Source organism: Scyliorhinus canicula, chromosome 8 (assembly GCF_902713615.1).
Source record: "Scyliorhinus canicula chromosome 8, sScyCan1.1, whole genome shotgun sequence".
Lineage (NCBI taxonomy): Eukaryota > Metazoa > Chordata > Chondrichthyes > Carcharhiniformes > Scyliorhinidae > Scyliorhinus > Scyliorhinus canicula.
The window spans coordinates 91,194,038-91,208,935 of record NC_052153.1 but is presented as its reverse complement, the minus strand read 5'-3'; the positions used below and the strand labels follow the sequence as shown (position 1 = coordinate 91,208,935).

General features: G+C 46.0%; 1 protein-coding gene across 1 annotated transcript in view; it reads left to right on the top strand.

The window, feature by feature from the left end:
• Positions 1-14,898, top strand: part of vps13a (vacuolar protein sorting 13 homolog A) — a 634,190-nt gene that overhangs the window by 369,915 nt on the left and 249,377 nt on the right. The window contains 1 exon segment of the mRNA XM_038803880.1: positions 12,815-12,970. Within this exon segment, the coding sequence (XP_038659808.1) occupies positions 12,815-12,970 (156 nt within the window).

Below are 14,898 nucleotides of genomic sequence, written 5' to 3'. Positions count from 1 at the left end.
TAAGGACCGCCTCAAGCAGCAGCTGCAGGACCTCCAGGACCAAGGAGTGATTTCCAGAGTCATGGAACCGACCAACTGGGTCAGTTCCATGGAATATGTCAAAAAGCCTTGCGGCGAATTGAGAATTTGCATTGATCTCAAGGATCTCAATTGCAATATTATGAGAGAGCACTATCCCATTCCCAAGCACAAAGAGCTCACATGTGAGATGGCTCGCGCCAAGCTCTTTACCAAACTCGTCGCGTACAATGACCCCCACGGAGCAGCGCTACGCGCAGATAGAAAAGGAGTGCCTGGGCCTACTGACTGGTGTTGTTAAATCTCACGATTATGTCTACGGACTTCCTCAATTCACCGTCGAGACCGACCATCGCCTGCTGGTCAATATAATGCAGAAAGACTTGAACGACATGACGCCTCGCCTCCAGCATATTCTTCTCAAGCTCCGGCGATACGACTTCCAGCTGGTATACACCCCAGGCAAGGACCTCATCGTTGCTGACGCTCTCTCCAGGTCAGTCAACACTCCATCTGACCCAGCGGGATTTGTCTGCCAGGTTGACGCCCATGCGGCATTCGCGGCCTCCAATCTACCTGCCTCGGATGAACGCCTCGTCGACATTCACCGCGAGACGGCGGCTGACCCCTTGTTACGTGTGTCATGCGCCACCGAAGGAACGGGTGGCTCAAGGGACAATGCCTTCAATTCTATAATGTCAGAGATGATCTGGCGGTAGTAGACAGAGTTCTTCTAAAACTGGACCGCATTATCATCCCGCATAGCATGTGCCAGCTTGTCCTGGAACAACTACATGAGGGCCACCTTGGCGTAGAAAAGTGCCGCCAACGGGCCCGAGAGGCAGTGTACTGGCCCAGCATTAATGAGGACATAGCCAACACAGTGCTCAACTGCCCCACTTGTCAGCGCTTCCAGCCGGCCCAAACACGTGAGACCCTGCAGCCCCATGAGTTGGTCACGTCACCATGGACCAAGGTGGGCATCGACTTGTTCCACACGCTGGGTAGAGACTATGTCCTGATCGTGGATTACTTTTCGAATTACCCGGAGGTGATACAGTTGCACGACCTTACCTCGTCTGCAGTCATTCGTGCATGTAAAGAAACCTTTGCTCGACACGGAATCCCGCTCACGGTTATGTCAGACAATGGCCCCTGCTTCACCAGCCAAGAATGGTCCAACTTTGCCAGGCGGTACAATTTTGCCCATGTAACATCCAGTCCCCTGTACCCCCAATCCAACGGCAAAGCAGAGAAGGGAGTACATATCGTCAAAAGGCTCCTATGCAAGGCTACCGATGCTGGGTGTGATTTCTACCTTGCCTTGCTGGCCTATCGCTCCGCCCCACTGTCCACTGGCCTATCGCCAGCCCAACTACTCATGAATCGCACCCTGAGGAATATGGTGCCGTCTATCCATGCCCCAGACCGCGACCACATTCCGGTCCTTCGCCGGATGCAGTTGTCTCATGCACAGCACAAGGCGGCTCATAACTCTCGTGCAGCTGATCTCCCTGCTCTGGCTCCAGATGACAATGTCCGCGTCCATCTCCCGGATGGTGGCTGGTCTGCAACCACTGTTGTCCTTCGGCAGGTGGCCCCCGCTCGTTCCTGGTTCGTCTACTGGATGGTTTGTCTGTGCCGCAATCGACGCGCCCTTCGCCTCGTTCCACGCTCGCCACGTGATCCGCCGGTGTTGCCTCGCCCTCATGCTGACCCTGCCACGGACTATGCAGAGCTCCCTGTCACTCTGCCTCCCCCTGACTGTGACACAGTCCAGCCTGCTCCTGAACCGGTGGCTCTCGACCCACACTTGAGGCGGTCAACTAGAACTCGTCGCCCACCTCAGAGACTAAATTTATGAACTTTTTGAATTTATGGACTCTGAATTGTTTCGTTGCTTTGTTTGATCGTTTTCCTGGTTTGTATATAATGTTGATCTCGTTCCTCTTGTTGCATACTGCTTCTCTGCACCAGGCACCTTCCCTTGCAAATAGCTTAGTTCTTATGTACATAGTCCTGTAAATATGTCTTCGCACCCCACACGTAGTTAGGAACATTAGCACACACATTATTTATTGCCACAAACATACATTTTTTTATAAAAGGGGGTATGTCATAATATACACCAGTACATCATGGGGCAGACACACACACACACTGATGGACACACAGTAGGACCAATCAACATGCACAACACCGCAGCCAATCACCAGTTAGAACACACTCACTATAAAGACAGAGGGCATCAGTTTTCCCGCTCATTCGGGATGCAGCCTCTCAGAAGGACAGAGCTTGCAGCACAGATCTTCACCATGTGCTGAGTGCATAGACTGGTTAGGATAGGCATAGGTCTTTAGTTTAATCTAACATCATGTTAACCCACAGTGAAAGTATGTTCAACAGTTTCTAGCTTAATAAAATAGTGTTGTACTATTTTAAGTGTTGGTAGCCTGTATGTGTTCCACGGATCCAGAGCACCCAACACATCAGTAAAGACGTACCTCACATCTGGGTCTGCTAAACGATTAATTGCAGAAAAAGAAGCACCCTCTTATTAATCAGCTCAGTGCCTCCCTTTCCTAAGTACCCTGCAATCAAAACTGAGTGATAAATCTGCCTCGCCTATCCCGTTCGCAACCATTGTTTGATCCTTGATTCTCAAATGGGTCTTCCTGTAGAATAACAACATTAGCCTTCAAAATTCTCAGGTGCACAGTCACCCCAGACCTTTTTACTGGGCCAATTAACTCCCTCATATTCCAAGTTATCAATCGGACAGGGGGCCTCTGATTGAATGGCACTCCATCTGTAGTCTTGATGGCCCATCGCCTACCTCGAGGCCCGCTCCTTATCCAGGACTATGATCGCCCATGGTGGCTCCCCAGATCGGGACTTGTGCCTCAGCAACCAATGGGCCCAGTCCAACTCAGTAGAGGTTGGAAAAACCCCCTCCCCACCAACTTTCCGAACACCTTGGACATATAATCCGTGTAGTCTGAGCCCTCTAGGCCCTCCGGCATCCTAACTATTGTAACATTTCAGTGTCTGGAACGGTCAACCTTGGCCTTTAGCACCCTATGACCCTCAGCCAACAATGCTATATCTGCCTCGAGTGAGACAATCCAATCACTATAGTCAGATAGCACCACCTCCACCTTCTGTATCGACACCCTCTTGTACCTCTATCCACCGATCAATCTTGTCCATGGCCGTCCAAATTGGGGCCAAAGCCCCCTCCATTGCCTTCTCCAGATCCTCAGCAACCGCCTGCCGCTGCTTCTTAAATTCATTGGTCAATAAGCTAACCAATGTCTCAGTCGACCATGAAGGGCCAACAACATAGCAAAAGTCTCCACTATGCCTCCCACCCCCTCCTGCTGAAGCTTGAGAAACTTCTGAGCTGATAATGATCTCTTGTCTGACTTCTGCCTTGTGTTATATTTACCGGACATTACTCATATGAGGAGATTTTATTCCAGCTAACTAGCACCAATTTCCTCCAAGAAATTACCAATAAACTGAGCAAAAAGGGCCAAAAACAAGTTTTATGGCAGAAGCCACTGCGTGTGCGATGCTCACCACATAGCCACCACCGGAAGTCATATCTTTGGATTTCTAAATTTCCCTTTACCTGAACCCTCCTCCCTCTCTGTTAGTTTCAAACTAATTTCCCCTAATCTGACCATATTTGCTGTTACATAATGTTTTTATCTTCTGTCCCATCCTATCGCACACTGGCTACTGTTGCACATATTGCTACTTTTGCCCTTTTTCCTTGTCCTTTCTCTTTAACTTTCCATGTCTCCATCATGTGAATCCTCCCGAGTTTAAAACCCGAGTTGTATGACTTGCCTAACCCTATTGTTGCTAACAGAGGCGAAGCAGATTCGAAGGGTCGAATGGCCTACTTCTGCTCCTTGTTCGTGTGGTATCTCCTGCCTATTGAGGAATGGGAGCGATTCAAAATATAAAATTTGGAACAATGGTTTGAGATGATTCATCCATGCGCCGCAGGGCTAAGATTCCACCATCTTGCAGCATAGTCTGCCACTTATAACAAAGAACAAAGAAAAGTACAGCACAGGGACAGGCCCTTCAGCCTTCCAAGCCTGCGCAGACCATGCTGCCCATCTAATCTAAAATCTTCTACATATCCGGGGTCTGTATCCCTCTATTCCCATCCTATTCATTTGTTTGTCAAGATGCCCCTTAAACTATTGTCCCTGCTTCCACCACCTCCACTGGCAGCAAGTTCCAGGCACCCACTACCCTCTGTGTAAAAAAAACTTGCCTCTTACATCTCCTCTAAACCTTGCCTCTTGCACCTTAAACCTATGCCCCCTAGTAATTGACCCCTCTACCCTGGGAAAAAGTCTCTGACTATCCACTCTGTCTATGCCCCTCATAATTTTGTAGACCTCTATCAGGTCGCCCCTCAACCTCCTTCGTTCCAGTGAGAACAAACCAAGTTTATTCAACCTCTCCTCATAGCTACTGCCCTCCATACCAGGCAACATCCTGGTAAATCTCTTCTGCACCCTCTCTAATGCCTGGCGACCAGAACTGAACACTATACTCCAAGTGTGGCCTAACTAAGGTTCTATACAACTATATCATCAACTGTAAGGGCATCTTCAGGTGCCATGCACATTCAGGCTTGCACATCCAGGCGACAGTGTGGTTAGCAGTGGCCTAAAACCTAGTCCCACCTTCTTGCAGTTATGTTGCAATGCTGACCTATGGGAATGGTGCCATTGAATGTGAAAGATAATGGCGACGTGGGGGTCAGTGGGATATGGTGGTTTTGGAGAGGGGTGATAATGATGGCTGGCAGAGGGCGCCTGAGGGTGGGAAAGCTAGAGCCTGATATGTCATACACAGACACAGAATGGTGTGGATCGGAATCAAACTGTGTGAATGGAAAGGAAGCATGGTGACTCTGGAATAGATGAGGGTCCCGTGTTAGTATGGTTCAAGAGGGGTGAGACTCAAGGAGGTAAAAGGATGACTGATGTTATCAGTAAAGAAGAAACAGAAGAGTCCTATGAAAGGCTGTCATAGCCCCTGTTCGAGAGTCAAAAGAACAGGTTTAGGGATTAGAGGCAGTCCTGGGACTTTATTCACTTCATTGACATGACAGATTAAAGACAGCCTTGGGGCTTTGTGGTCCATGCTACATGGCTATGCATGGCATGAACATCATAGTCCCTTTTCAGCGAGGGGAAAGGCCTGTGTGCTCAATAGGATAAGGCACAACTTGATGTGCAGCATGTATTCACGGTCTTGCATTCGGTAGTGATGAAGCTGTCTGGCTCGGTACTGGGTTGAAGATGGTATGGCTATAGTTAGGGGAGGCATCTGCAGCTTGTAAATGGGGAAAATGTAATGGGGAGATGTATTCAAAGCTTTCTTGGTTTGGGAGAGGGGTTCTCCTCTGTATATGATCATGCACACAGTCTCATGGTTTTTCAGCTTTATAGTTGGAAATTCAAGGAAAAAAGCCTTGAGAAAGAGCTACATGTTGTCATAACCAAGGACGTGATTCTCCAATCCCACGGCAGAGTGTCCACGCCGTCGTAACGCCGTCGCGTTTTATGACGGTGTGAACGGGCCGCTCCCACGATTAATTCTGGCACCTACATGGGGCCAGAACGACGCTGGAGCAGTTCGCGCGATCCTGGCGCGAACTGTGCGCTGTGGGATCCGCGCATGCACAGTTGTGCCGGCGCCAATGAGGACATGCGCAGTGGCACCGAAGCCAACGCGCGCATTGTTGCACGTTTTACTTGAGTGTATTACGCGTTTATTGGAGTGTATTAACACGCCTCCGTTTATAGGCCGTGTGCGTAACACTACTACAGCTCTGTGTATGTAATTTCAGCTCGGAGTCGCCAGGTGCCGTATTTAGACACCTCACAAGTATATCAAGGTCAGGTTCAAAGTAATAAAACTATACACCGATTAGTAAGTTTAAACGATTGATATTTATTATAACCAATATAATAAATACGCATGCATACGCTAAAGACTAATACTTATTTCTACTATTAAACGACTAAATACTTATCTAAGTAGGAACCAGCAAGGTCAGGGGACAAGGCCTTTGTTCCTTTCTGGACTGCACCTTCTGTTCTCTAATAGTCGGCTAGAGTATAAGCAATGCCGGGGTCACGTAGCGAGCGTCGTTTTGGCACTTACTGAACGATGGCTGGTGCTCAACGGCCGGTGATAAAAGACAGGATCTGGAGGCTGGGGTCAGAGTCAGGATGCAACAGCCTAGGCCGGAGTCTGGAAGCAACAGAGCTGGAGCAAAACAGCAGATCTGGGCCGGAGTCAACAGACAGAACCATGTGCGGGGTCTACCTTTATAGGTCCCCCAATGTCCGTGCCTCTTCGGGGCGGGCCTTTACCTGCCATGTATCGATTGGGTCATTTCCCAATCGATATCTTACAAATCCCCCAATCTGAGGGTTTCTTCTCGCTGGGTGGGGCGGTCTCTATGGGTCTCTGTGATGGATACTTATGGTGCCGTTTCGTCTGGGCCTCTCTCAAAAGTATCTATTCATATCTAAATGTATCTATTGTGCTGGCCTGGATCTTGATCGCCTCATTACTATGCAAAGCGTTGTTGCCATTTACACCTTTGGTTGAGATCTTGCACCTGGCCATAAACTGTTTCGATACGTGCAGAATGCTAATTAGCCTTCTACAAACTGCTTGTCCTGGCTAAGACTGTTTTCTCCCTGCAGCCTTAGCAGTTCTCCATTTTGGTAGCCCAGTGTCCATCTTAGGTGGCTACAGCATGCGCAGTGGCACCGAAGCCAACGCGCGCATGCGCAGTGGCCTCCTTCAAACCGCCGGCCCCAACACAACATGGCACAGGACTACAGGGGCCAGCTTGTAGACAAGGAGGCCCTCAGCTACAGAGGCCGGCCCGCCGATCGGTGAGCCCCGATCGCGGGCCAGGCCACATCGGAGCCCCCCCCAACCCCCGAAAGGCTGCCACCCGACCCTTACACGCCGAGGTCCCGCCGGCCCAGAGCAGGTTAGAACGGCGCCGGACTCGGCTCTTTTCTTACAGCCACTCAGCCCATCCGGACTGGAGAATCGGCGGGCCGAACACGTAGAGCGGCCTGCGACCGGCGCCGCGCCTACCACACCGGCGTCGGGGCAGCATGGCCCATTTGTGGGGATTCTCCAGCCCGGCTCAGGGCTGGGAGAATCCCGCCCCATGAGTTTGCTTAGCATGACAGAGCATGGCACACTATTGAGTGCCATCTTCACTTGTTAAATATTGAGACCCTAGGCCCAATGGAATAATAAAAACTCCAAGAAGCCTATGCAGATTAAATGTTTGTATTTTCACAAGGTGTTAAATAAACATGTTGGTTTAAGTTTTGAGCTTTTTCTGCAATATTCTTAATTATTTTTCTATTTAAATTACAAAGACTACTTTCAATGATATTTAATCAGAATGAATGGTGGTGCAAATCAGAGGCTTGTGGACTTTATTTAAAATATTTTTTTTGCATTGCGATTGGTTGATTTTCCTTTTATAAACTTTTCTGGAGATTGCGTGAAAATGTGGTATTTTAACTTTTTAGCGAATTTGGAATTTGAGATGTCAGTAGACTTTGTAAAACTTGAGGTTACTTGTATGTTCTGTTGTCTGCAGGTTAATCAAAAGTATTTCTATCTACATGTTCTGTTTGATGTAGAATACTTATTGCCAGTTAAGCTGAATCATAGGAATAGGTCAGTTCAGCACCTCATTCATTCTACCATTAGATCATGCCTGACCTATATCAGATAACTCCATTTACTCATGTAATTGTGACCCTTAATACCCTTGTGGAACAAAAATCTTGTCAGTGAGTTTTGAAATTTTCAATTGAGGACCAGCCTCAACTCTTTGTAGGGGGTGGTATTTCCATATTCCCCCCAACCTGATGAAATGTTTCCTGGTTTCAGTCATGGATGGCGTAGTTCTAAGAGACCATAAGAACATAAGAACTAGGAGCAGGAGTAGGCCATCTGGCCCCTCGAGCCTGCTCCGCCATTCAATTAGATCATGGCTGATCTTTTGTGGACTCAGCTCCACTTTCCGGCCCGAATACCATAACCCTTAATCCCTTTATTCTTCAAAAAACTATCTATCTTTACCTTAAAAACATGTAATGAAGGAGCCTCAACTGCTTCACTGGGCAAGGAATTCCATAGATTCACAACCCTTTGGGTGAAGAAGTTCCTCCTAAACTCAGTCCTAAATCTACTTCCCCTTATTTTGAGGCTATGTCCCCTAGTTCTGCTGTCACCCGCCAGTGGAAACAACCTGCCCGCATCTATCCTATCTATTCCCTTCATAATTTTAAATGTTTCTATAAGATCCCCCCTCATCCTTCTAAATCCCAACGAGTACAGTCCCAGTCTACTCAACCTCTCCTCATAATCCAACCCCTTCAGCTCTGCGATTAACCTAGTGAATCTCCTCTGCACACCCTCCAGCGCCAGTACGTCCTTTCTCAAGTAAGGAGACCAAAACTGAACACAATACTCCAGGTGTGGCCGCACTAACACCTTATACAATTGCAACATAACCTCCCTAGTCTTAAACTCCATCCCTCTAGCAATGAAGGACAAAATTCCATTTGCCTTCTTAATCACCTGTTGCACTTGTAAACCAACCTTCTGTGACTCATGCACTAGCACACCCAAGTCTCTCTGAACAGCGGCATGCTTTAATATTTTATCGTTTAAATAATAATCCCGTTTGCTGTTATTCCTACCAAAATGGATAACCTCACATTTGTCAACATTGTATTCCATCTGCCAGACCCGAGCCCATTCACTTAACCTATCCAAATCCCTCTGCAGACTTCCAGTATCCTCTTTACCACTCATCTTAGTGTCATCTGCAAACTTGGACACATTGCCCTTGGTCCCCAACTCCAAATCATCTATGTAAATTGTGAACAATTGTGGGCCCAACATTTATCCCAACTCTTTGCTTTCTATTAATTAACCAATCCTCTATCCATGCTACTACTTTACCATTAATGCCATGCATCTTTATCTTATGCAGCAACCTTTTGTGTGGCACCTTGTCAAAGGCTTTCTGGAAATCCAGATATACCACATCCATCGGCTCCCCGTTATCTACTGCACTGGTAATGCCCTCAAAAAATTCCACTAAATTAGTTAGGCATGACCTGCCTTTTACGAACCCATGCTGCGTCTGCCCAATGGGACAATTTCTATCCAGATGCCTCGCAATTTCTTCCTTGATGATAGATTCCAGCATCTTCCCTACTACCGAAGTTAAGCTCACTGGCCTATAATTTCCTGCTTTCTGCCTACCTCCTTTTTTAAACAGTGGCGTCACATTTGCTAATTTCCAATCCACCGGGACCACCCCAGAGTCTAGTGAATTTCGGTAAATTATCACTAGTGCATCTGCAATTTCCCTAGCCATCTCTTTTAGCACTCTGGGATTCATTCCATCAGGGCCAGGAGACTTGTCTACCTTTAGCCCCATTAGCTTGCCCATCACTCCCTCCTTAGTGATAACAATCCTCTCAAGGTCCTCATCTGTCATAGCCTCATTTCTATCAGTCGCTGGCATGTTATTTGTGTCTTCCACTGTGAAGATCGACACAAAAAACCTATTCAGTTCCTCAGCCATTTCCTCATCTCCCATTATTAAAACTCCCTTCTCATCCTCTAAAGGACCAATATTTACCTTAGCCACTCTTTTTTGTCTTATATATTTGTAAAAACTTTTACTGTCTGTTTTTATATTCTGAGCAAGTTTACTCTCATACTCTATCTTACTCTTCTTTATAGCTTTTTTAGTAGCTTTCTGTTGCCCCCTAAAGATTTCCCAGTCCTCTAATCTCCCAGCAATCTTTGCCACTTTATATGCTTTTTCCTTCAATTTGATACTCTCCCTTATTTCCTTAGATATCCACGGTCGATTTTCCCTCTTTCTTCCGTCCTTCCTTTTTGTTGGTATAAACCTTTGCTGAGCACTGTGAAAAATCGCTTGGAAGGTTCTCCACTGTTCCTCAACTGTTCCACCATAAAGTCTTAGCTCCCAGTCTACCTTAGCTAGTTCTTCTCTCATCCCCTTGTAATCTCCTTTGTTTAAACACAAAACACTAGTATTTGATTTTACTTTCTCACCCTCCATCTGTATTTTAAATTCCACCATATTGTGATCGCTCCTTCCGAGAGGATCCCTAACTATGAGATCATGAATCAATCCTGTCTCATTACACAGGACAAGATCTAGGACCGCTTGTTCCCTCGTAGGTTCCATTACATACTGTTCTAGGAAACTATCGCGGATACATTCTATAAACTCCTCCTCAAGGTTGCCTTGTCCGACCTGGTTAAACCAATCGACATGTAGATTAAAATCCCCCATGATAACTGCTGTACCATTTCTACATGCATCAGTTATTTCTTTGTTTATTGCCTGCCCCACCATATCGTTACTATTTGGTGGCCGATAGACTACTCCTATCAGTGACTTTTTCGCCTTACTGTTCCTGATTTCCACCCAAATGGATTCAACCTTATCCTCCATAGCACCGATGTCATCCCTTACTATTGCCCGGATGTCATCCTTAAATAACAGAGCAACACCACCTCCCTTACCATCCACTCTGTCCTTCCAAATAGTTTGATACCCTCGGATATTTAACTCCCAGTCGTGACCATCCTTTAACAATGTTTCAGTAATGGCCACTAAATCATAGTCATTTACGATGATTTGTACCGTCAACTCATTTACTTTATTCCGAATACAACGAGCATTCAGGTAAAGTACACTTATGTTGGTTTTTTTACCTCTGTTTTGAATCTTCAAATCTCCAGTTTTATTCCTTTTGTTATTACTGGGCCTATTCACTGTGCTCCCCTCAGTCACTGTATCTTGTACTGTCGCCCTTTTAGATTTCTGACTATGTCTTCTCTGCCTTGCACTTTTCCCCTTGCTTCCTTTTGCTTCTGTCCCTGTTTTACTACCTTCCAACTTCCTGCATCGGTTCCCATCCCCCTGCCACATTAGTTTAAAACCTCCCCAACAGCTCTAGAAAACACCCCCCCCTAGGACATCGGTTCCAGTCCTGCCCAGGTGCAGACCGTCCAGTTTGTACTGGTCCCACCTCCCCCAGAACCGGTCCCAATGCCCCAGGAATTTGAATCCCTCCCTCTTGCACCATCTCTCGAGCCACGCATTCATCCTATCTATCCTGACATTCCTACTCTGACTAGCTCGTGGCACTGGTAGCAATCCTGAGATTACTACCTTTGAGGTCCTACTTTTTAGTTTAACTCCTAACTCCCTGAATTCCGCTTGTAGGACCTCATTCCGTTTTTTACCTATATCGTTGGTGCCTATGTGCACCACGACAGCTGGCTGTTCACCCTCCCCTCCCCCCCCCCCCCCCCCCCCCCACCCCAGAATGTCCTGCAGCCGCTCCGAGACATCCTTGACCCTTGCACCAGGGAGGCAACATACCATCCTGGAGTCTCGATTGCGTCCACAGAACCGCCTGTCTATTCCCCTTACGATCGAGTCCCCTATCACTATAGCCCTGCCATTTTTCTTCCTGCCCTGCTGTGCATCAGAGCCAGCCACGGTGCCATGAACCTGGCTGCTGCTGCCTTCCCCTGGTGAGCCATCTCCCTCAACAGTAGCCAAAGCAGTATATCTGTTTTGCAGGGAGATGACCGCAGGGGACACCTGCACTGCCTTCCTACTCTTGCTCTTTCTTTTGGTCACCCATTTTCTATCTCCCTCAGTAACCTTCACCTGCGGTGTGACCAACTCGCTAAATGTGCTATCCACGACCTCCTCAGCATCGCGGATGCTCCAAAGTGAGTCCATCCGCAGCTCCAGAGCCGTCAAGCGGTCTAACAAGAGCTGCAACTGAACACACTTCTTGCACGTGAAGGAGCCAGGGACAGTGGACGTGTCCCTGAGCTCCCACATCGCACACGAGGAGCATGACACAGGTCTGGGATCTCCTGCCATGTCTTAAACCCTTGGTAAACTTAAACAACTAGAATTTCAAAATAAAAATAAATAAATTAGACAATGAAAAGAAAAAGAGAGACTACTTACCAGTCACTTACCAGGGTTAAAACGCACCTCCTCACACTCTGCACCGAATTACCTCACTGCACCAAATTACCAAGTTTCAATCCCCCACTCTGGATGAGTCTCACTCTGGATGAGTCTCACTCTGGATGAGTCTCACTCCGGATGAGTCTCCTGGAAAAGTGCTCGCTTCCTGTTGTTCTGGAATCTCTTCTTGTTGTTCTGGAATCTCGGGCCATTGGAAATAGTTTTTAGCTATCCGAACAAATCTTTTAATCATCTTAATTGACTCAACATAAAAGCCTTATAAATATTTATGCTGATTAGTACATTTATTAATGAGGAGCTCAGTTCTTTTCTATTTCGGGCAGCACGGCAGCATAGTGGTTAGCACTATGACTTCACAGTGCCAGCGTCCCAGGTTCGATTCCTGGCTTGGGTCACTGTCTTTGCAGAGTCTGCACGTTCGCCCTGTGTCTGCGTGGGTTTCCTCCGGGTGCTCCGGTTTCCTCCCACAGGTCCCGAAAGACGTGCTTGTTAGGTAAATTTGGACATTCTGAATTCTCCCTCTGTGTACCCGAACAGGCGCCAGAATATGGCGACTAGGGGCTTTTCACAGTAACTTCATTGCAGTGTTAATGTAAGCCTACTTGTGACAATAAAGATTATTATTATTATTATTTTCAGATGAAGAAGAAGGTTATCAAAACCATGACAAAAGAAGGTGAAGAGGAAAATATCAATTCCACTGAATTTAAAACCGTTATTCAGATCTCTTCAAAAGACCAACTTAACATTACAATGTCAAAATGCGGATTGACCATGCTTAATAATTTGGCAACGGTAAGAAATCAAACAAACATAACTCCCAATTGTACTTGCCCATGATAAGTTGGATTATGCACTACTTTTAGAGCTTTATAACCATGGATCTAGTATTCTTTTGTCAAGTTGGTGGTGCATTTAAGGTGTTTCGTTCTCAAGACACAATCGTGATGAGTGAAAGCCCAACATGAATTAATGTTTAATTCCTTTGGTGAAGTGGCATCCCACTGACAGCACAAATTCTAGAAAAGCCAGCATGGCAATACATTGTTGAATGTAATCCTAGCATAACTGCTGGGATTGTGTTATGAGATATTTTTGCCATTCAACAAATGGGATATTGGCATGAAACTCATGGTATTATGGGGACTAGACAAGAAAGTTTGGACTTAATTATGCGTGTGCAAATATCATCACTTACTGCAGCATGCATGACATTTTCTGAAAGTCTTTTTAAACCATGATCATAAATGTGTTTTTCTCTTTTGTGGCTGAGAATATTGGCATTTGCTCATGGGTATCACTTGACTAGCTCAGTATCTCGAGTTTGAGGCCTCTTTCGGATAACAGCAGGTACTCATGGGCAACTTAATACTGGATTGGGGAGCAGTATATGTTATCAGAAAAACTGTCAATATTAATTATTGAGCAATCAGCTACTGTCCCTCTTTCCCACAACCCTCAACCACCTGGTCCACTCCCCAAAGGCAGGAAGAAAAGATGGCTGCAAAATGACATGACTGACATTGCCCATTTGTAGAATCACATTTAATGTCAGACAGTGCAAGCACATGCTAAATCAGTACGGTCTGTGCCTTGCCGATTTCGAACAGCAGCTGGGACATGGACAACATTTGTTAAATAATCCTCATTGTGCTAAGAATTACACTGAGAACTAATTTAACATCAGTTGGGATTGCAAATGGTGCATTTGCAAGTAGTGGAAGTTATATATATTAATACACAAGGCCTTGATTTTGTAGACAGAAAGAACATGTGCATGCATTGCGCCTGTTTCAGCTAATCAAAATACATGACAGCCATTCGCTGATTCATTCTTCAGGCAATGTCTTGACCAACCAGAATCGAGCTGCCTGGTTAAATGTCTGGGGCTGGTTTAGCACAGTGAGCTAAACAGCTGGCTTGTAATGCAGAACAAGTCCAGCAGCGCGGGTTTAATTCCCGTACCAGCCTCCCCGAACATGCCGGAATGTGACGACTAGAGGTTTTTCACAGTAACTTCATTGAAGCCTACTTGTGGAAATAAGCGATTATTATTAATTAAATTGCAAACAATGCTTGGCAGTTATTTCTCGGTCACCATCAACTGGTGCATACTCCATGGCAACACCTCTACCAATCAGAGACCACTTGCTAACCAATTTACATTCCTTCTCATACAATATAAATTGTTCGCTTCCTCTTATTGGTATGATTGCAAAGTGTCCTGATGAGTGCAAGGTGAAAAGCTTTGGCATTTTTTTTCAGCAGTATTACCAAATGATTATTTGTGTCCATGAGTTAGCCTTTGTCCATTGGAACTGCTCAGAATCTTCCAGAACTAACATCATGTGATCATGTCTGCGGCCATTTAATCAGTCCTTTTTTTAAAAACAGAATCTCAACAAAAGAATATGGAAGTTTTTTTTCTTCACGCCTTCTCAGCATGACACCTTGCCATGTCCATTGACCCCATTATAAATTCTCCTGCCTCAGTCTGTAATGACCCATGTTTACTTTTGTTAATCTTTCCTTTTTGCATATCTATGGAAGCTTTTATGGTCCTTTTATGTTTCTCGCTAGTTTACTCGCGTATTTCATTTTCTCTTTATCAGTTTCTTGGTCTTTCTGTGCTGAATTCTGAAAAAGCTAACAATCCTTAGACTTACTACATTTTTTTGGCAACTTGTTGAACCTCTTCCTTTGATCTAATATCATCTTTAATC